Genomic DNA, 23,736 nt, shown 5'->3' with positions numbered 1-23,736 from the left:
GCACTTCCCTCATGTTTGTAAAGAAAGGTCCCGCTTCACCATTGGTAGAGATCGCAGTCTGGCCACCGAAGATCAGCTGCATCGGTCTATAGATCACCCCTGACTCGAAACCTTCCGGGCCAGGACGTTGAAATGCTCAACTAACTCTATCATAGGCTTTCTCAAAATCCATCTTTATAATAACACCGCACTATTTCTGCACCCTAATCTCATCGATAATCTCATGAAGTGCAAGAGCACCATCAGGGATATGCCTTCCTTCAATGAAAGCTGTATGCGACAAAGAAATGATGCGGTGCACCACAGGAGAATCCCTAAAGATTATCATCTAAAAATGTGTTCTGGTCCTCTTAGAAAAATATAGAGGAGGTGTGGTGTGTTGGTTCTGTGTTCTGATCCAGATCATGCATTGTATTTTCCTCTCTTTTCTATAAATCGTCAGAACCGATATTCACAAACATGTCCTGAGAAGCCACAACAACAGGAGCATGTCTGTTTCGGAACAAATTGATCTGCATAATCATGTTCCTGCCATTTTGCAAAATGAACAGCAGAAATAATGCTCACTAGCTTATCGACAAACCTGGGTGTCATTTTGTACTACAGTAATGCAATGAGACTTAACAATGCATCCGTTTGCACCAGATCAAAGAATATTTTACTCACAACAAGTCACTTCAGCTTGTTTCTCACCGAAGTATGTAACAGTTTCCACATGCAAGGAACGAAAAGAGAGAAATGTAAATATACATCCATGTCATCCCAATGCACCTGCATATTATGCACTTTGGTTGCGTATCAGAATTTACGCGCCGAATGGTACAATTCAATGTAGTCCAGCGCGGGCCGGTTCCATGACCAGTCCTGCTCCATGACTCTCTTGCAGAGGGAGTGGAACCAGTCACGGGCGTCAAACCAAGAAGTGAGCGCTCTGAAAAGAGGTACCAAACAGCGAGTGAGTAACATATCCTTACTGCATTTTTTCGAATTCACGGTTATGTTTATAAGCGATTGAGGAGCGGTGAGGTGCTTGCCTGTTCAGGGCATAATCCACGCCGTTGCTGTCAGCTCCGTCGAAACTGAATCCATTTGTCTCGAGACCAAGAGACCGAGCCCGATCCTTATCATTGTCTACATCAAAGATAGTGTCGTAGAGTCCTGCAATGCGGAAGGATAAGTTAAATTTCATGTCCAGCTCAAATTATATGCAAAGAAGTGCAGCATAATGGTGAGAAACAGTTTAGCTACTAAGCTGTATATATGTACACACCTCCAGTTTTCCGAACTATAGGGATCGATCCGTAACGCATGGCAACAAGTTGAGTCAATCCACAGGGTTCAAAGATAGATGGAACAAGAACAAAGTCGGAGCCAGCGTATATCTGCAGCACGATCATCAACCCAAATATTAAACAAGTCTCTAGTTCCTTTAATTGCCGGCTAGATAGTGTAGGACATCAGAGCTTACCAGATGGGAAAGAGGCTCATCATAGGTTAGAACAAGCTTTACCCTACCGTGGTAAACACCATGAAGAGCATCTGCCAACCTACAAAAATCACCTTGTATTCGATGATCTGGAGCTGAGCCAAGCAAAACCACCTAAAAACCAAGTATGTCAATGCCACTTTATTCTTTTGATGAGAACCAAAAAAAGCTACTTACAAAATGAAGCATCTTTCTGAGGATAAGCTAGAAGTTCATCATTCACATGGGAAATACCTGGCCATTGCTTTCGAGAGTGCGATAAATTGCATGCTTGATGAGGTGGATTCCCTTCTGGGCTGTCAGACGGCTGATGATTCCGACAATAGGGACATCAGTTTGTTGTAATCCAAGCTTCTGCTGCAATGCCCTTTTTGCAGCAGTCTTCCCTTCAATAATGTTCTCGGAAGTATAAGGGACCTGAAGTAGTATGAAATACAGAGTTAAGAAGAAAACACTGAGTGGCTTTGCTACCTATATGCGCTTTGAAAATTTAGTACCGGTATACGGTTGTCTGTGTACGGATCCCATATATCTGGATCGATACCATTCAGAATGCCGTAGAATTTTTCACGGTGGGGAGCGATGGCACCATGCCCTGCCACTTCCCTCGAATATGTTTGAGAAACCTGCAAAATAATTAAAAAACACAAGAACATGAGTTGTTAAAATGTGAAAAATATTATCTGTGATACAAGTTGCCCCGAAGACAATGATTAAATTTACAAGACAACAAGGTACTCACAGTCGTGGCTTTATCACAGTATGTCATTGCTTTACCAATATAATGTGCTCCAAATTCAAGATTGTGGATGGTAAATACAACCCGAGCACTTGCCAATCTGGATTGGGCATAGTGTTCCTTGTACAGCCAGGCAACGGGAGCACTTGACCAATCGTGGCAATGTAGTATATGCTGTCAGGAGGTTACAAATATCAGTTTTTTGACTGAGAAATGAAAGGGGAGAAACAAGTAACTGTTGATAATAGTGAATGCACATGCAGCATTCAGTTAAAAGAGTAGAAAAGGAAGGCTGGTGCAGCAAATATGGTGTATAGAAAGTGAAAGTAACATGACTCACACAGAACATGGTGCACTGCAGACATGGTCAGCAAGTATGGTGTCACAACGAAAGAAAACCAATGCAACCACTATTATTCCAAATAACACTCTCGAGGTAAGCTCTCGCATCGCTTTATAAATAAAGCAACATATTCCAAATAAAACTTACCGGAGAAGATCCATTCTGAAGGATAAACTCCAGAGCAGAGTGACAGAAGAAGCCAAATCTACGGTCATCATTCCTTCCATATACACATCCGACCCCAAACATCCTAGAAAAGGAAATATCAAAATTAGTAGAAAACCGTCGAGAAGACGGGAGCATACAGGGAGTAGCAGAGCTACAAAGGAATTTCAGAGAAAAAAGAAAGAAGAAAGAAACAGAACTGCACAGGGCTAACTTTGTTAGTCCTAGGGACTCTAGGGGGGTTCTACATCGGGAGGTCTAGCATGTAAGGGTAGCCGGCGTAGGGATTTTGCGCCGGCTGTCATCCATAGTTTAGCTTCCTCCAGAATTGAGACGACCAGGGCCTGCCTGTTGGGTGCAATGTTTTTGAAGACTGCATCATTCCGAGTTTTCCAGAGCCTCCACATGGTTAGGATAATAATCGACTTGGCACCCTTCTGAACTGAGCTCTGTGCATTTGCCGTGGAGGCTTGAAACCAGGTGCTGAACTCGCTGTTGTAGTCTGGTATGCATGTCTGGAGATTTAGCCTGCTACACACGTCGAACCAGATTTGTTGCAAAAAGGAGCACCTTAACAAAGATGTGCTATGGACTCAAGTCTTGATCACAGAGCGCACAAGTGTCACTGTTAGTTAGGCCGTGGCGTAGGCGTCGCTCATTGGTCCAGCATCGATCCAGGGAGGCGATCCAGGCAAAGACTTTGCATTTAAGAGGTGCTCAACATTCCCGAATAGCGCTGTGGTGAGGCGAAGTCACAGTCCCTGCGAAGAGAGCTCTGTAGGCAGATTGGGAGGAGTATTCGCTACAGGCAGATAGGTGCCAAATGATCTCATCTTCAGCTTCAGGGTTTATCTGTTGTGCATCAAGGATCTTGACCAAGTTGAGGAATTGGACAATGCCATCCATAGATAAAGCAGCCGTGATGTCTTGTATCCAGGCATTTCCAGGGAGAGCTGTAGCCACTTTCTGAGTTCTGGAAGTGCGGGCACTGATGGCAGAGAAAACCTGTGGTGCCAAGTCAGAGATGCTCTGCCCATCGATCCAACGATCAGTCCAGAACAAAGCTTTGCTGCTAACTAATTAGCTTCTCTAGTCTCTAGGACGATAATACTTATAGGGAATTCAATACTTATATGTACTGAAAAGGGCAGTCTGATATGTTGACAACAATACACATCAGAAACCAGTAGAAAAGGCTAGCCCAATAATTTTTGTGAAGATGAGTAATAAGTTTTACATAACTGGTACTATAAATTATCTGACACATACCCATTCTGAGGTTCCAGGAAGTAAACTGTAAGGTCTTCGACTAGTCCAACCCATACAATTATTTCTGTACCGCCCCAAGAAAAACTTCGATATACGTGTAAATTCTTCACCTGCATTAGAATAGATGTAACTTGATTAATATATGATATATACAATGGAACTAGTTAGTGCCAAGTGATCTCCGCATCCCCCTATAAGAGCATATTCTGATGTATTGGGATCTGTGCCACCTCGGTTCCACTCCATTGCAGTGAGAGAAACACTAAAAAAATCCTTGACTTTAACTGAGATTTTGTGGAAATTTTGATTTGGAAATTTGGGGACTTCACGAGTCAAAGGGTGATATGAAAATATAGTATAAGACTATATTTGGATGCCTCTTAAATACAGAAATTGACTTTCAGCTTGAATGACAAACAGACAAAGACTCTCAGAATGAGGGGGGCACACAAGAGGACAAGAACAATAGAAGATTTAGTATAGGACTTCAACTTACACTGTTTTCGTTCAGACAGTCATACTTTGGAAGAATAACCTCGACAGTATGTCCTAAATCTTGAACAGCACGTGAAAGACTTGTAACAACATCACCGAGACCTCCAACCTACGAGAGCATTGATCATGACAGATTGAAAGAAGATGGTATTAGGTATACCAAGAAAAATGGGAAAAAGGTGATGACGGCTCAACTCTAATCACAATGATTAGCATTAAAGATATGGATTACCTTGGCAATGGGGGCCATCTCAACGGCAATGTGGACAATATGCATGTAAGTTTCCGTTTCAACTGAATCAGAAATAGGAATATGATAGTCCATCCCATCCCTGTTGTCATAGATCCCACCTTCTTCCGACTCAGAGAAAACAAAATCCATCATATAGGCATCCGGTGGAACTTGTACTGGACAAGGAACATAAATAAAACCGATGAAGTAAGAAATATACAGCTATTAGGTCTTGTTCTGTATTGTACTCAGTGATAACAAGGGAAGTAGGATAACTAATGCCACACTTTAGGAATATTTCGACAAGCCAGCTTTTTTAAAAAAGGGGAAAGCCCTGGCCACTGCATCAACTGATGCATATGGCCTTTTTTCGACAAGCCAGCTAAACAGTAAACCAATTTAACAGCGATTTGGCCAAGTTTGGCCACCAAATTTCCACACCTTACCAAGCTTGAGTGACTATCACAACATAAATATATAAAAGTTGGAGGCTGATATAGGCCTTGTACCAGATAGATTCTCCTAGTCACATTCCCAAACAAACCACTTTTGATCTTATGTAGTATAAAACCATATCTGATATGGCAATATACTAGCTAATTCTTATCAGTAGGACTATATACCTTTTGATTTAGGTCTAATATAAAATAGATATTAGACACCATATGTACATCTGTACACATAACGAAGAAAAAATATCTGCTAATAACATTGATGTAAGAAGACGAGCTCAAACCTGTTGCTTTCAAGAGAGATCCATCTCTTGATTTCACCATCTTATGGGGTGGTAACGCACCACCTGGATGCATCCAAAGGTTAAAGGAGCATCTAAACCAAACCTCCGGCTTTCCATTGAGCACTGTATTAGAAGGATTGTATAGCACATCCACTGTGGTTCCAGCACGTATTTCAAGTGGTTCAGTATAAACAATGTGTTTCTGGGAAAGCAGAAACCTACGCATAGTTTTTGCCTTCATCTCAGCTTTCATTTTTGCACTTCTCTCAGCCTGTGTAAGTAAAAAAAAAAATAGGAGTCAACCGAAAGACTTCTGATCATATATTTTTCAAACATCCCACAAAGAACAACTACTCTTGTCTTTGGTAATATGAAATGGTAACCAAGTTCTAGAAAAGCAGTGCCAACTGTGCAGGCTGTCGCCAGTAACTCATCGAACCAGCCAGCTCCAATTGAAACTTCAAAGCTTCAAGTAGTAAATTAAATTTGAGTTTGAAAGATTATTCAGTGAGTATGGATAAACAATTGAAAGGAGATAAAGCTTTCTAGCACTCGCTGGTTAACTGCCAAATATGACAAATTATGGAGGAGTTTGCCCGTTCATGAAGTTTGAACAGATAAACGTGATGTGGCATCAGTAAGCTATAGACAAGGTGAAGTAATTACCTGACGAAGTACATCAGAAACAAGTAATGCAATCCTGGTTAATTTATAAAGATAGATATGCACAGACTATGTTACAACTGACCTTTCTTCTGATAGCCTCCTCCCGTTCTCTTCTTTCTTGCAGAAGCCTTGCATAGATATTTTGTTCCTCATGCACCCAGTAGCCTTCCTCAGTAGAAATGTTTGGAAGAATAGCATGGAAATCTTGTCGACCATTGTTGTCATAATTTCTTGCATTCCCAGGTGGCCCGTCAGCAAAGACCCAGTCTAACACTAGTGCATTTTCAGGTTGAATAACTGTACATATAAAAAAGGTAGGTGTTACATATATGATTCACAGAGTACAAAGTAATATTTAGAAGTCTGGTAAATGCTAAGCTCACATGGCATTCAAGTTGATAAAATATTTTAACTCAATGCATTAATAAAACATTGAAAATCATGCCATAATCAAAACAATGTTATGAACATAAATACCAAGTTGGGCAAAGTGAGAGATGTCGTACCGTCTGCATACCACCAGTCACCGTCTTTTTCATTGGACTTGACAAGCCTTTCGACAATAGATAGCCCATCAGTCCAATTGTTGTAACCACCATGCATCCAAATCTGAGTACTATGCACAAGTGGCGTCGAGTTTCTGTTATAATATAATCTGACAATAGCTCCTCTTGTATCTGTGCTAGCCTCTATGTACCACAAATTATCAGCAGATGTTTTAGCTAAACTCAACATATTGTGCAATTTATTCTTCTTCATCTCTATCTCAGCCTTCACTTGTGCCCTGACAGCTTCAGCTGCAGCCATTTCTTCCTTCTTCCGACGTTGTTCCAATGTTTGTGTCCTCCTTTCAGCTTCTTCAACGGCAACCATCTCAAGCTCCCTTTGCTTTTGTTTAACCAAGAAATCCTCAAACAGTTCTTCATCCATAGTACCTTCTATTTCTATGAAGAAATCATCTTTGCCATTGTTTTCATAGACTGAACGACCATTAAAAAACACAAAGTCTAATCTGTAGGCCTCCTTGGGTATGCACAGTTTGCAAGACCACCAAACCCCTCCCAGTTCACTCTTGTGTAATTTTTCAGTGAAAGGCATCCACCTCCAACCATTGAATGCTCCTTTGATGATGACATCCGGTTCATTTGCCAGAGCTGTAAGGTCACGATTCAAATAGAGATCAATAACTGAGTCAGATTTCACTACCTCTGGAAATATAAAAAGTTTGTTTCCTATCAAATAATTTTCGTCAGCAAGTTCTTTAAGAACTTCTTTTGGATCAACAACATTCTGTGGTGAATCCTGGATATCTGGTTCCACAGAGATCTCATCGGCTTCATGCTGTTCATCATCCTGGATTGACCCCACTTCATCTTCGTCCCATGAGAACTCTTTTGCAGAAAGCAGGTGTTCAATTTGATCACCTACCCTAGTTCCATATTTAGTCACAGAAAGCCCATCCTCTGTAACTATCATCTGCCCTTCAGCAACACCTATCTGATGTTCAGTCATGAAAAGATGTGCCTCATCAACTTGCTTGCTAGTTGTCATTTCCAATGCTTCTTCGGTTCTATTTGCCTGATGTTCCTGCGACAGGTTTTCAGTATCAAACTTTAAATGAAGTGCATCCCCATTAGTTTTTTGAGGGTTGTAGTTTCCATCAGTAGCTTCCACTTCCTTCGCAAGCAATGCATCATGTCTATCAATGGCATGAACTTGCTTTGTTTGACCCTCTCCCATGGTATCAACACTTGATAGGTTTTGTTTATGGAGACCCAGAATCGAAAGATCATGTTTATGGAATGGAACTATGGGATGCTTTTGTTTTGGGGCACTAACAATTGATTGGTCCTGTTTGCGGAAAGCAACAATTGATTGGTGTTTATTACTAGAACTAACAATGGATTGTATCTGTCCAGGGACATCTGGAACTGATTTATGTTGTTTATGGGAACCTATGATTGATTGGTCTTGGTCTGGTAAATCAACAATCAATCGCCCTTGTTCATCAGAAGCAGCCATGGATTTGTTTTTCTCAAGAAAGGCAGAAATATATTGGTCTTGTTTAGAGAATGTGGCAATTGGCTTGTTTTGTTTGTCAAAAGCAATAGTACTTTGTTGTTTCTCATGGAAAGTTAATGTCGGTTGATTATGTTCACTGAAAGCAACAATTGATCCTTCTTGCACGTGATCATTAGGATTTGATTTGCCTTGTTCCTGGACCCTGACAAGCGGCAGCACGGGCTTCAAACTTACACCAGTTTTATCAATAGCCTTGCTCCACATAGATATTGAAGACAGTGTTGGATATTGCTGTTGGTAGGTCTCTTCTTTATCAGTCGCTTCACCCACTGAATCCACAGCCATGTGTTTCTCGTTGCCTGAAATACTGCCTAACATATCATTCTCAAATATTTGTTCTTCAACTCTAGCTTCATCCACTTCCCCATATGTTGCATTGCTTGAAGCATTTCCTGACAAATCCGGTTCAAATGTGTCTTGATCACCCCGAGTTTCAACCGCATTCACTTCCCCAACCATTGCACTGGTTGAAACATTTCCTGATGAAATCGCCTCTAATGTGCCGTGTGTAGTCCCAGCTTCATCAATCGCATCCACTTTGCACATTTTTACACTGGTTGAAACATTTCCCGATGAAGTCACCTCAAAGGTTTCTTGAACGGTCACAACTTCATCGACCATATCCTCTTCCGCAGTTGTCACACTGCTTGAAACTTTACCTGACAAATCTGCGGCAACTGTGACTTGTACAGCCCCAATTTCATTCATCACATCCACATCGCCCATTATTGCACTACTTAATGCAGTTGCTGCCAAATCCACCTCAAATATGTCTGTTTCAACTCTAGCTTCGTCCACTGCATGTACCTCTCCCTTTGTTACACTGCTCAATGCATTTACTGTCAAATCCACCACAAATATGTCTTCATCTACCACATCCAGTTCCCCTATGATCGAACTGCTTGAAGCATTTTGTGATGGATCTGTTTCAGCAGTTTCAGCTTCTGTACTGTCAGTCCATTCTGTTGTGTCGGTACTTAATAGCGTATTGTATGTGCCAAGAATTTCTTCATCACCATTATTGTGCTCTCTCTTCTTGGTGATAGGTTCGACAGTGAGTCTTGACATATACCCTCCAGAAGAAATGACTTTAACCTGAGGAGATACCATCCTCCTTGATTTCCTTTTGGGAGAATCTGCATGATCCAAGTTGGACGAACATGAAGAGCATCCAATATACTTAATAAAATTTTGATAAATTACTGCCCAAACCTGAACTTGATGCCATGCATCCGGCAATCCTGCTTCGAGTAAATCTGCTAGTCAGCAAGGAAGTCTGAAAAACAAAAGGAGAAGTAAGTTTTTTAGCACAACATGTTTAGATGGAGTGGTACTTCCATCTTAGACGGCTTTCATGCAAGGTAGATACATCCTAGATGTCACTTTGCACGAAACAATACATGAGATGCACCGCAAAAAGTTGAATGGGGTAATACTCAAAATCGACTTTGAAAAAGCCTATGATAAGGTTAAGTGGTCTTTCCTTCAGCAGACGCTCAGGAAATTAATAACTTTGTTTTTGGAGTAAGTGTTGCCATAAAGGTCAATGATGACGTTGGTAGATATTTCCGGACAAAAAAGGTTTGAGGCAAGGCGGTCCCCTATCCCCATTGTTGTTTAACATTGTGGCGGATATGCTTGCTATTATAATTGAGCGAGCTAAACTTGATGGTCAGATTGAAGGGGTAGTCCCTCATTTGGTTGATGGGGGTTTATCTATCCTTCAATACGCCGATGACACAATTCTATTTATGGATCATGATTTGGATAAGGCGAGAAATCTGAAGTTAATTCTCTCAGCTTTTGAGCAATTGTCCGGACTAAAGATAAACTTCCATAAAAGTGAATTGTTCTGTTTCGGTGAGGCCAAAGACGATGCCAACCTATATGCCGAATTATTCGGATGTGGGTTGGGATGTTTTCCAATCAGCTATCTTGGCATTCCGATACATTACCGGAGGCTTACTCTAGCTGAGTGGAAAATTGTCGAGGAAAGACTCCAGAAACGCCTGAGTAGTTGGAAAGGAAAACTTTTATCCCTCGGTGGAAGATTAGTTCTCATTAATTCAGTACTTACAAATATGGTACTGTATATGATTTCTTTCTTCCAGTTGCCTAAAGGAGTCTTACATAGATTGGATTATTTCCGATCAAGATTCTTTTGGCAAGGGGATAATGAGAAGAAAAAATATCGGTTGAACAAATGGAGTGTTGTTTGCCGCCCAAAAGATCAAGGTGGACTAGGGGTTCATGATCTTGAAGTTAAAAACAAGGCCTTGCTAGGAAAATGGCTTGCCAGGTTGTTAACTGAGGATGGTAGATGGCAGCAACTATTACGCAGGTTTATTGGAAACCAGGAGATTCACACTTTTGGGCTGGCATTATGGCAACCAAAAAGTACTTTTTCCCGTTTGGTTCGTTCTCCATTAGGAATGGGTCGGAGATAAGGTTCTGGGAGGATAGATGGTTGGGTACAACCACTCTCCGCGAACAATATCCGTCTTTGTAAACATTGTTCGACACAAGAGTGATACCTTGCAAAAGGTAATGGAAACCACTCCACCCTCTATGTCGTTCAGGCGAGATATCACTGGTCCTAGACTGGTTTCATGGAATGAATTGCTACAGAGGTTAGCTTCAATCCAGTTGGTCCAAGGGGCTGATGAGTTTCGCTGGAATCTAACCAAGAATGGTAAATTCTCGGTTAGCTCCATGTACAAGGCTTTAATTATACCCAGTCAACCGATCATGAATAATAAGTACATCTGGAAGATGAAGATACCTCTGAAAACGAAGGTTTTTGCATGGTATCTTCGTCGAGGTGTGATTCTTACTAAGGATAACCTTGCCAAACGCAATTGGCATGGCTGTACGAAATGTGTTTTTTGTCATGAACAAGAGACAATAAAACATCTTTTCTTCAATTGTCCAGTTGCTAGGTCTATATGGTCAATCATTCGGATAGGTTCTACCTTATATCCACCTCGTAGCATTACAAATATTTTTGGCAATTGGCTAAATGGGGTTGACGCTAGGTACAAAACACTTATCCGAGTGGGAGCGATTGTTGTTGTATGGTCGCTCTGGCTATGTAGAAATGACAAGGTTTTTAATGACATATCTTCTTCTCTCTTGTAGGTTGTCTACCGCGTTACGGCTTTGCTCCGTTCATGGTCGCCACTCCAACGCTTGGAGGACCGCGATCTCTTTACGGAGGTGTCTACACGTTTGGAGAACACGGCGAAGGAGTTTATTTCCCAACATGGGTGGCAACACAATAGGCGAATTGAAGCAAATGAGGATTAGCCTATGTCCGTCACCTATTTTATTCTTTTGTTAAACTTTTGGTTCTTTGAACGGCTGTGTGCATCCTGGTTATGCAGAGGCTGGGTGTATTGCTTCAAAACTATTTGAGTAATAAAGCGCCCTTTATCGAAAAATGTTTAGACACAAAAAGGAAATCTTCTTATGGAGTAATGGTTCAGCGAATAAAAATGGAATTTATGAACAATTGGAACTGGATCTCAACGTCATTTTAATCACTACAAAATTATTTATGCCACTCAGAATATTGTACTACTGAATTGCCTTCTGACCTCCCTTCTCAGCACCAATAGTTTTTTTCTGATGCAATAGAAATGATATAATCCATTTTGTATCGCTTCCGTGATAATGTTTCAGCCCAATTCCAACTACTAATTCACTCACTTCACTGGCAGCCAAAGAGCAACTAATACAAAGTTGGCAACGCTCACACCATATTTGGAAATAACTTCATCGCAGAAAATGTGCATAAATGACTGCAGGTATGAAGTATGAACAAACATACAATGTGCGGACAAAGCATATTCACCCCAAATCCCTCCACCTTTTCCTGCAACGATTTTTTCTTTCTTTTTCTGAAACGCCTTGGCATGAAATTTTCTCTCTAAATTTACAAGCATTAACACTAACACGAAGCCTTTCCATGATCATGCAGACCGAAACACCAATTCCAGGAACAATTTCAACGCATAGAGCAGAGTTCACGTCTCTACGTTTTCCAACAATAATTAAATCAGGTCGCTTTCAGCCAGTATGCATCTTGGCCACCACAATAAGCAAATATTTTTTTTCGAACAGCACATCGAAATTATCCTATAAAGCGCAAGAAATCCCAGGAAAAAAAACCGGAGCCAAATTCACCTTGATTCCCCAAATAGAAACGAAACAGATCGTCATCGACCCAGAACAAATGATCAATCATGCCACAAAGAATTCCCAATCAAACTACATTCCGTGAATCAATCTGATCAACAACCGAACCATACGAGAAACAGGGAAACAAGAACATAATCATACCTGCGCAAGGCCGCCGCTGCCGGCCGGCCGGACGACGAGAGCCTGCGTGCCCCGAGGGCAGAGAGGACTCCGCGGCCGGAGAGCCATCTCCATTTCCCGGAACCTTCCTAAACCCCCCGCAAAACCCACCACGAAGCAGCGCCCGCCCTCCCTCAGGCTCCTCTCCCCCCTTACCTTAGCTTCCCGGCTCACGAGGAATGGAGCACAGTGCGGCACGCCTCTTGCTTGGGGATCTGCACAACATAAAAGCTCCGTAGTCCTTCGGCTTTTTCTCAGATCAATTTTGATCCGTTCTTTTCGTTTGGGTTCTTGTTCGGAGGTGGTTCTCCTACCATGTTTTTTTCTGCGCGCACATGGAAATGCGAGTGCCATACTGTTGGCAGTGTGGTCCAGTGTCAAGCGATGGTGCATGGACAATGGTAAATGCTTATTTTCCTCCTTTTTTTTATTTCGAATTATTTTCGGTGTTAATGTTATCACAAAATCCTTGCGCCGTGTGACAGCCCTAAAAATGAGTGGAAAATGGAGAGGGGCGGAAAAGAGGGAGGGGGGTGAAGAAAGAAAGAACAGGAAGGGGCTGACCGACGGCGAGGTGATGATGATGGAAACCTTGGAGACATAGTGACCCGTGGTGAAGCTTGGGACAGCGGGACATCGGCAGCTAGACACGCAACCTAACCCGTCGGTAGGTGATGATATCGGCAGCGAACTGCGGCAACAACAAAGGAGTAGAGACATGAAGTGGGTGAGAGGAGGGTCCGCGATGGAAAGGCGAGGGGAGAGGATCATGGGGTCAGTGGTGGTACGTTTGGAGGGGATGTGGGCTAAGGAGAGAGCGTGAAAGAGCGAAGATGAAGAGAGTAGCGGCACGCTGCAAGTTCGTAGAAAGCACATTCGCTTAAGTAGTACCATTTTACCTGGTATCGTGATGGGAGGATAATGTTGGATGGTGAACGTGTGTGTCGTGGTGTTGCTAGCGCACGAGCATAATCACGCAGGTTGTTTCAACTTCTGGTTTCCTTTTTATAAAAGGAAAAGAAAAGGCTCCGTGATTATTATAATTATTGTACTAAAACGCAGAAAAATATAGACCACGATTGATCAAATAAGGACTTTATGGTTGATTATGGCAATGTTGTTATGTGGCACCGAGAAAGAACCCTCAAATACATTGGTGTTCAGCTTTCACTGAATTTTCCAAGCAACGAGAATCTCCAAGACAACATACTTTTATGAGTGAACCTCTTCACTTCCCTCTTGCAGAGATAGAAATCACCAATTAGCAATCGAAATTGAGATGTCGATAGAAATGCCAAAGCTCGATCCAAACCAGGTGAGGGCCGAGGTAGCAATGTTTTTTTTAAGGCCAGGAGTTATATTTTAGACAAGTGTGAGCCTTACTAGTATACCCCAAACAAAAATGAAATTACAACAACATGTAAGAGAAACTCATTGTCATCTCCTACCTACACAAATTAATGCCTCGGCGTAAGCCTAGCTTGATGTCGCACCTTTTCCCCATTGTTGGAACTAGGGAGACCCCACGAAATCACTAGACGTTGCCAAAAGACCCTAACGATGACCTAGAGAATATGGCGAATGCCGGATGCAGAGAACCAACCCCAAACCAACGCTAAAATGCCAACACATGATCTTTATTGGCGAGACCACCATTGTGTGTCGGGACCAGAGGTGGAAGCAACATGGTATACGACTCTATGTCTCTACCCCCATTAGGTCATTGAATCCTCCATCTGGACATGATACAAGGAGACATAAACCTAGCAAACTAGACTATCACCTCAAGTATGAAAATCCATGGTCTCCCCCATCTTCTGTCGCGGAAATCGGCCACCGGAGGAGAGGAAGACCAACGGAATCAACAAGCGAGGATGAGGGATATGTGGAAAATTAAGCAAATTAGTATTAATTATTCATATAGCTTATATGTTAATGTTGCCACCTTTAGTGAACACTGGTATGTCTTAATACCGATGAATCTACTCTGGAGCATGATTTTCTACGTGATTTTTTTTCACGTGATTCTTTCTCACATGATAAATTTCAGACGGTTTGTTATCTTATACTTCTCAACACCTGACATACAAAAATTTGTGGTTTTCATTCCACTAATCTTATATGCTTCAAAATTTTCATTACATTAATTTTTTTAGGTTTTTATTTAGGAGTTGGTTGTCACATGTTTTGTAGTCTACTATACAAGTTTCACAGCGCCGATATATGCTTCAAAAATTTCATCACATGTTTTATTTCCCGACATATGTTTGCTTGATTTGGAGCCTAGTTTGGATTGTTGGGGTGGGGGCTCTGGTCCAGTGGAAATCTTTGGTCGGAGGTGGCTGTCATGATGGCGATGATGCTTTGAGCACCATCCCCTCCTTGAATGTGGCGTCGAGGTCCACCTTCCATCCATCCTCCAATGTTCCTGAGAAAAAAAACTAAATCCCTCGGATTGGTCGGAGAAAGCAATCTGGCATTATTTCCTCCTTGGAGAGGTTGCCTTGGGACTGAGGGGCAGTGAACAAGTAGTGTGTTGGTTGGTGGCGGTGTAGTCTGATTTTATGTGACCGTGAAGTTGTGTTCGGTCGGTAGTCCTCTAATTGCTAGGTTTTCCAGCCATGTGTGGTTCTTGTTTGCCAGCGGGTTGGTGCCCTCGAGCCTACACGAGAGGGGATAGTGATGGGATTCGTAGCATAGAAAACAAAAAATTTCCTACCGCAAGAACGAATAACAAGCCAAGATCCAATCTAGAATATGATAGCAACGAGAAGATCATGAGACTAACCCTCGAAGATTTCCAAAGCCTACGAGATTAGATCTCGTTGTTGCTGAAGATGATCACTTGCCGCTTTCAAAAGCGCGTACAAGATCTTGACGGTGCCACAGTCGGGCAGCACCTCCGTACTCGGTCACACTTTCGGTGTTGATGACGACGTCCTTCTCCCCGTTCCAGCGGGCAGCGGGTAGATCCTCCTCGGAATCCCGACAGCATGACGGTGTGGTGTCGGTGGTGGTGGAGATCTCTGATGTCTACGCACGCTTCTATTCCTGTAGACAGTGTTGGGCCTCCAAGAGCAGAGGTTTGTAGAACAGCAGCAAGTTTCCTTTAAGTGAATCACCCAAGGTTTATCGAACTCGGGGAGGTAGAGGTCAAAGATATCCCTCTCAAGCAACCCTGCAATTACGATACAAGAAGTCTCTTGTGTCCCCAACACACCTAATACACTTGTCAGATGTATAGGTGCACTAGTTTGGCGAAGAGATAGTGAAATACAAGTATAATGGATGATTGTAAGTAGTAATTGCAATCTGAAATAAAGATGGCAGCAAGCAAACATGTAACAGAACTTGTTGGAAATGGTGTTTCAATGCTTAGAAACAAGGCCTAGGGATCATACTTTCACTAGTGGACACTCTCAACAATGATCACATAAATAAATAACTTCTCTTCACTTGTGCTACTTCAAACACTCTCTTGTTGGATAACAAACACCATTCATTGTGTAGGGCTATAAAAGCACACCTCAAGCCGGAGTAAACAAGAACATCCGGAGTTCATATTAAAGTAACCTCTAGAGTGCATAATAGACCGTTGCAATTTAGACCGAGTACTAACATAGCATACACACTGTCAACAATAGCTATGAAACGGGGAATAGATCGCATCAATACTATCATAGTAATAGTTAACTTCATAATCTACAAGAGATTACAATCATAACCTACGCCAAGTACTACATGATGCACACACTCGTCAACATTACATCATGGAGGAGGAATAGACTACTTTAATAACATCACTAGAGTAGCACATAGATTAATAGTGATACAAAGCTCATGATCACATAAAGATCACACCATGGGAGAGAGAGATGAACCACATAGCTACCGGTAGAGCCCTCAGCCTCGGGGAGAACTACTCCCTCCTCATCATGGGAGACAGACAACGGCGATGAAGATGGCGGTGGTGTCGATGGAGATGACTCCGGGGGCAATTCCCCGTCCCGACGGCGTGCCGGAACAGAGACTTCTGTCCCCCGAAACGGAGTTTCGCGATGGCGGCGGCGTCCCTGGAGTCTTTCTGGAGTTTCGTCAATTGGTGTCGGGTTTTAGGTCACGAGGGGTTATATAGGCGAAGAGGCGGAGTCGGAGGGGCCAGGGGGCCCCCTCCCCATAGGCTGGCGCGGCCAGGGGGCCACCCGCGCTGTGGTCTGGGGGCCCTGGGCCTCCTCTCCGGCTCTCCTTCGGTGTTCTGGTCCGTCTCGGTGAAATAAGATGTTTGGCTTTTGTTTCGTCGAATTCCGAGAATATTGCCCGAACAGCCTTTACGGAACCAAAAACAGCGAGAAAACAGAACCGGCACTTCGGCATCTTGTTAATAGGTTAGTTCCGGAAAATGCATCAAAACGATATAAAGTATGGATAAAACATGTAGATATTGTCATAAAACTAGCATGGAACATAAGAAATTATAGATACGTTGGAGACGTATCAAGCATCCCCAAGCTTAGTTCCTACTCGCCCTCGAGTAGGTAAACGATAACAAGGATAATTTCTGAAGTGACATGCTACTAACATAATCTTGATCATACTATTGTAAAGCATATGAGATGAATGAAGTGATTCAAAGCAATGGGTAAAGATAATGACTAAACAATTGATCATATAGCAAAGACTTTTCATTAATAGTATTTTCAAGACAAGCATCAATAAGTCTTGCATAAGAGTTAACTCATAAAGCAATAAATTCTTAGTAGAAAATTTTGAACAACACAAAGGAAGATATAAGTTTCAGCAGTTGCTTTCAACTTTAACATGTATATCTCATGGATAATTGTCAACACAAAGTAATATGATGAGTGCAAATAAGCAAGTATGTAGGAATCAATGCACACAGTTGACACAAGTGTTTGCTTCTAAGATAGAAGGAAGTAGGTAAACTGACTCAACATAAAGTAAAAGAAAGGGCCTTTGCAGAGGGAAGCATGGATTACTATTTTTGTGCTAGAGCTTTTCATTTTGAAAACATAGAAACAATTTTGTCAACGGTAGTAATTCATATGTGTTATGCATAAGACATCCTATAAGTTGCAAGCCTCATGCATAGAATACCAATAGTGCTCGCACCTTGTCCTAATTAGCTTGGATTTACATGGATTATCATTGCATAACATATGTTTCAACCAAGTGTCACAAAGGGGTACTTCTATGCCGCCTGTACAAAGGTCCAAGGAGATAGATCGCATTTGATTTCTCGTTTTTGATAGATCTCAACTAAGGACATCCATACCGGGACAACATAGACAACAGATAATGGACTCCTCTTTAATGCTTAAGCATTCAACGACAGATAATATTCTCATAAGAGATTGAGGATTAATGTCCAAACTGAAACTTCCACCATGATTCGTGGCTTTAGTTAGCGGCCCAGTGTTCTTCTCTAACAATATGCATACTCAAACCATTTGATCATGATAAATCACCCTTACTTCAGACAAGACGAACATTCATAGCAACTCACATGATATTCAACAAAGGTGTAATAGTTGATGGCGTCCCCAGAAACATTGTTACCGCTCAACAAGCAACTTATAAGAAATAAGATACATAAGTAACAAATTCTTTACCACAATAGTTTTTAAGCTATTTTCCCATGAGCTATGTATTGCAAAGAAAAAGAATGAAATTTTAAAGGTAGCACTCAAGTAATTTACTTTGGAATGGCAGAGAAATACCACATAGTAGGTAGGTATGGTGGACACAAATGGCATAGTTTTTGGCTCAAGGATTTGGATGCACGAGAAGTATTCCCTCTCAGTACAAGGCTTTGGCTAGCAAGGTTGTTTGAAGCAAACACAAGTATGAATCGGTACAGCAAAACTTACATAAGAACATATTGCAAGCATTATAAGACTCTACACTGTCTCCTTGTTGTTCAAACACTTCACCAGAAAATATCTAGACTTTAGAGAGACCAATCATGCAAACCAAATTTCAACAAGCTCTATGGTAGTTCTTCATTAATAGGTGCAAAGTACATGATGCAAGAGCTTAAACATGATCTATTTGAGCACAACAATTGCCAAGTATCAAATTATTCAAGACAATATACCAACTACCACATGAAGCATTTTCTGTTTCCAACCAAATAACAATGAACGAAGCAGTTTCAACCTTCGCCATGAACATTAAAAGTAAAGCTAAGAACACCAGTGTTCATATGAACAAGCGGAGCGTGTCTCTCTCCCTCACAAAGAATGCTAGGATCCGATTTTATTCAAACAAAAACAAAAATAAAAGCATACAGACGCTCCAAGTAAAGCACATAAGATGTGACGGAATGAAAATATAGTTTCACTAGAGGTGACCTGATAAGTTGTCGATGAAGAAGGGGATGCCTTGGGCATCCCCAAGATTAGATGCTTGAGTCTTCTTGAAATATGCAGGGATGAACCACAAGGGCATCCCCAAGCTTAGACTTTTCACTCTTCTTGATCATATTGTATCATCCTCCTCTCTTGATCCTTTAAAACTTCCTTCACACCAAACTCAAAACAAACTCATTAGAGAGTTAGTGCATAATCAAAAATTCACATATTCAGAGGTGACATAATCATTCTTAACACTTCTGGACATTGCACAAGCTACTAAAAGTTAATGGAACAAAGAAATCCATTCAACATAGCAAAAGAGGCAATGCGAAATAAAAGGCAGAACCTGTCAAAACAGAATAGTCCGTAAAGACGAATTTTTCAGGGGCACTTAACTTGCTCAGATGAAAAAGATCAAATTGAATGAAAGTTGCGTACATATCTGAGGATCACACACGAAATATGGAAGATTTTTCTGAGTTACCTACAGAGAGGTCTACTCAAATTCGTGACAGCAAGAAATCTGTTTCTCCGCAGTAATCCAAATCTAGTATCAACCTTACTATCAAAGACTTTACTTGGCACAACAATGCAATAAAGTAAAGATAAGGATAGGTTGCTACAGTAGTAACAACTTCCAAGACACAACAAAATAGTAGCAAAATAAAAACATTGGTTATCTCCCAAGAAGCGCTTTCTTTATAGCCATTAAGATGGGCTCAGTAATTTTAATGATGCTCACATAAGGATGAGAGTTGGAGCAAAGAGGGCATCAAAAAGCAAGTATAAAACAAATTTAAGCCTAACCCACTTCCTATGAAAAGGAATCTTGTTCACAAATAAATTCATGAAGAACAAAGTGACAAGCATAGGAAGATAAAACTCGAGTAACTTCAAGATTCTCAACATAAAGAGGGGAAACTTAATATTATTAAGATGCATATAACCATGTTTCCCTCTCTCATAATAACTTTCAGTAGCATCATTGATGAAATCCACAATATAACCATCACTTAAAACATTCTTATCATGGTTCATATGCATAAAATTATCATTAATTTTGGCATAAGAAAAACTCTTCTCATTAATAATAATTGAAACAGGATCATTATCAAGAATTTGAACATGGTAAACAAGTTGCATACTAAGGGAATGGTTTTTGGCAATCCCAACATAACTATTACAAGTTTCATAAGGATAATTATAACCTGTGTCATAGCATTCTTTATAATAATTGTCAAAGATTGGAGGCATAGTGTCATCATAAGAAATAGAATAGTTATCTTCCACAGTATGTTCATCTGTAACCATACCATCATTGTTACTAGAAGGAGATGTATCAAACATATAATCATCAGTAGCAAAGGATTTTCAAACACCTCATCCCCAAGCTTAGAGCTTTATATATCATTATGGAAAGAAGCATGGATAGTACTAATACTATGGCAATTATTAACATCATCATTTTCAGAATTTGTTTCCCAGAGATTTTCAATATCAAAAGTAGTGTGCTCTTGTATATCATGATCACTAATGTAGGTAAAGGGCATAGGAAGATCATTGTACTCAGATTCATTATCATAATAATCATTAGGAGCAACATACTTACGGTTACCTATCGTTATCTCATACACGCGAGGATATGCCGTTACCTCTTTCTTTTTATTCCCCCTCTTCTTCTTCTTCTTCGTTCCCTTCTTCTTCTTCTCCTCCTTCTCCTCGTTCCCTTCTTTAGGAGGGAAAGGCTTGATGGGAGGCTTCTCCACATATCCTGATTTATTTCCAGAAACAATAGAAGAAACTTGGGAGGATTCCTCCTTTTCATTAATAAGTTCAAAACACACAACGGTCCTATCATATTTTGGCAAAGTGTCATCTTCTAAAATATTTTGTATGTAAGTATTTGTATGGCAATTATCAATGCAATAAGAAAGACACCCATGCAGGACACTATTAATATCAATATCATTCATATCTAACAAAGAAATTTTTCTTGATAACTCTTCACACCACAAAAATAAAGTAAGTTCATCATGCTGATTAGGAGTAATTTCATCATCACAATACAAATTTGCAGCACCCATGAGGTTTGAATTATCATTGGAGGAGCATTGAAAATTAAAATGACCCACTCTATGGCAAAGTTCACAAATAAAAGGATAGAGGGCACAAACTTTTTCACCAAGATCATCTAGAGCCCTAGACCACTTTCTAGTTTTTTCATCCCTATGATGGATACAATATTCATCTTCAATTTGATTAATTCCACAAGGTCTATGCATTCCACAAAAATTAACATGCTTATAAGAAATAGTATTTTCAGAAGTTTGGGCATGTTTATTGCAATCATTAACAACAATTTCTTTTTCCATGCACGTGTCTTTAAAAGGTTCATGATACATGCACCAATTTTCTTTAGGAACATTAATATGAGAAGCAAAGGCTCTATAGCAATCGACCATAATTTGAGGATCAAAACCATATTTAGCACTAAGCTCTTGAAAATCAGCAGTTTCAATGAAAGACTTAATGCATTCATATTCATAGTTTATACCTGATTCTTTACCTTTGTCATTCTCCCAATATTCAGTATTGCTTTGAATTCTTTCAAGAAGATCCCATCTAACTTCAACTTCCTTGCTTGTGAAAGATCCCTCCAAACAGGCATCTAGATAGTCCTTGTGGTGTCCTGAAAGCCTTGCATAAAAATTATTAGTAATAACATTACGGGGGAGCTCATGAATGGGGCATTTGAGCATTAATGACTTCAATCTCCCCCATGCTTGGGAAATACTCTCTCCATCACGAGGATAAAAGTTATAAATGTAATTCCTATCAACATGCACTTCATGAGGAGGATAAAATTTAGAATAAAAGAGAGGTACAATTTCCTCCCAACCAATAGATCGACCATTCTTCAGCATCTTATACCATTCCGCAGCTCTGCCCTTCAGAGATATAGAGAATAGCTTCCTCTTAATTTGGCCCTTTGAAATGCCTGCACTCTCGAACCACTCGCATAATTCATGTATAAGGAGTAAATGATCACTAGGATGGGCAGTCCCATCTCCAAAATAGCAATTGTTCATAGCAAGTTCAACAATTTTCATAGGTATCTTGAAGGGAATACTTTCAGTAGGTGGATTTGGAATATCAGAAGCATCATTAGAGTTATCGCATATGGGAGATAAAGTATTATCTGTTATCACCAGGATTTGACCAAGTCAGAGGTGGGCCGCGATCGAGATGGACGTGAAGAAATATATATAGAAGAAGTATGTGGATCGGCCTTTTATACCAAGTTGGGCTTAATTGCCCGTGTATCTGTAACATATTAGATCGTATCTTAGTTTAGAGATAGAATCTTACTCGTGCACGGTTTGGTGCACGCCCACATTAGAAAGTCCGCTGGACTATAAATATGTATCTAGGGTTTATGGAATAAACAACAACTCACGTTCAACCCAAAACAAACCAATCTCGGCGCATCGCCAACTCCTTCGTCTCGAGGGTTTCTATCAGGTAAGCGACATGCTGCCTAGATCGCATCTTGCGATCTAGGCAGCACAAGCCCCACGTTGTTCATGCGTTGCTCGTACTGAAGCGCTTTTGATGGCGAGCAACGTAGTTATCACAGATGTGTTAGGGTTAGCATTGTTCTTCGTTTAAGCATGCTTACGTAGTGCAACCCTTGCATATCTAGCCACCCTCACACCTATCTCAGGTGTGGGGGCGGCACCCCGCTTGATCATTATTTAGTAGATCTGATCCGTTGCGATTGCTCCTTGTTCTACAAGGATTAGTTTAATATCTCGCAATAGTTAGGCCTTACAAAGGGGGGAGGATCCAGTGGGCACGTAGGGTGGCGTTCGCAAGTCCTAAACAGGATGTTCCGAGGATCAACTTCATGTTGGTTTTTAGGCCTTGTTTAGGATCGGCTTACGAGCACCGTGCGTGGCCGCGAGGCCCAACTCCGGAGTAGGATGATCCGATTATGCGGTGAAAACCCTAAATCGTCGTAGATCTCATTAGCTCTATCTTGATCAAGCAGGACCACCAAGTATTCGTGCACCCCGTACGAATCATGGGTGGATCGGCTCTTTGAGCCGATTCACAGGATAACCCGAGAGCCGATCGAGGCTCGTATTTAATGTTTACATGTATGCCCCTGCAGAAACTAAGCGAGGCATCCCCATCACCTTCCCGACCGGTATAGGTCAGGTGGCACGCCCTTGCACTTCGCATCGCCGCGTGTGACCAGAAGAGCATTGCGGGCCGTCGCTCGGAGGGGTCTCAGCCAGCCGCGGCTCTAGGCTCTTCCCGGCTCTACGGTGTTGACAAGGCCGCTGCCCGCCGGTGGGTTTTGGCAGTCAACACATTCTGGCACGCCTGGTGGGACGTAGGGTGGCGTTCGCAAGTCCTAAACAGGATGTTCCGAGGATCAACTTCATGTTGGTTTTTAGGCCTTGTTTAGGATCGGCTTACGAGCACCGTGCGTGGCCGCGAGGCCCAACCTGGAGTAGGATGATCCGATTATGCGGTGAAAACCCTAAATCGTCGTAGATCTCATTAGCTCTATCTTGATCAAGCAGGACCACCAAGTATTCGTGCACCCCGTACGAATCATGGGTGGATCGGCTCTTTGAGCCGATTCACAGGATAACCTCGAGAGCCGATCGAGGCTCGTATTTAATGTTTACATGTATGCCCCGGCAGAAACTAAGCGAGGCATCCCCATCACCTTCCCCGACCAGGTATAGGTCAGGTGGCACGCCCTTGCACTTCGCATC

The 23,736-nt window shown here is 41.5% G+C and overlaps 1 protein-coding gene across 1 annotated transcript; it reads right to left on the bottom strand.

Moving 5' to 3' along the window:
* Positions 1–579: 579 nt before the first annotated feature.
* On the bottom strand, positions 580–12,647 carry LOC124688989 (starch synthase 3, chloroplastic/amyloplastic-like). The gene is made up of 16 exons (XM_047222601.1): positions 12,555–12,647; positions 9,426–9,489; positions 6,638–9,349; positions 6,214–6,428; positions 5,466–5,736; positions 4,730–4,905; positions 4,499–4,606; positions 4,003–4,112; positions 2,716–2,818; positions 2,229–2,399; positions 1,984–2,112; positions 1,721–1,903; positions 1,469–1,600; positions 1,271–1,382; positions 1,035–1,158; positions 580–931 (listed from the first exon to the last, which is right to left on the bottom strand). Exons 1-16 carry the CDS (start codon positions 12,645–12,647, stop codon positions 799–801), a joined length of 4,836 nt encoding a protein of 1,611 aa, XP_047078557.1. The 3' UTR covers positions 580–798.
* Positions 12,648–23,736: the final 11,089 nt, after the last annotated feature.

The sequence above is a fragment of the Lolium rigidum genome, chromosome 1 (assembly GCF_022539505.1).
Source record: "Lolium rigidum isolate FL_2022 chromosome 1, APGP_CSIRO_Lrig_0.1, whole genome shotgun sequence".
Lineage (NCBI taxonomy): Eukaryota > Viridiplantae > Streptophyta > Magnoliopsida > Poales > Poaceae > Lolium > Lolium rigidum.
Note: the sequence above shows the minus strand (reverse complement) of the source record. Positions and strands in the feature narration are given on the sequence as shown.

Bases quoted from the DNA above. Each gene is read 5' to 3' on its own strand.
- LOC124688989 (XM_047222601.1), bottom strand. From the start codon at position 12,647: ATGGAGATGGCTCTCCGGCCGCGGAGTCCTCTCTGCCCTCGGGGCACG. The intron at 4,906-5,465 runs GTTTGAGCTCGT...TTCCTTGTCCAG, and splicing joins ATCTCTCTTGAAAGCAACAG to TACAAGTTCCACCGGATGCC. The intron at 4,607-4,729 runs GTAATCCATATC...ATGCTCTCGTAG, and splicing joins AGATGGCCCCCATTGCCAAG to GTTGGAGGTCTCGGTGATGT.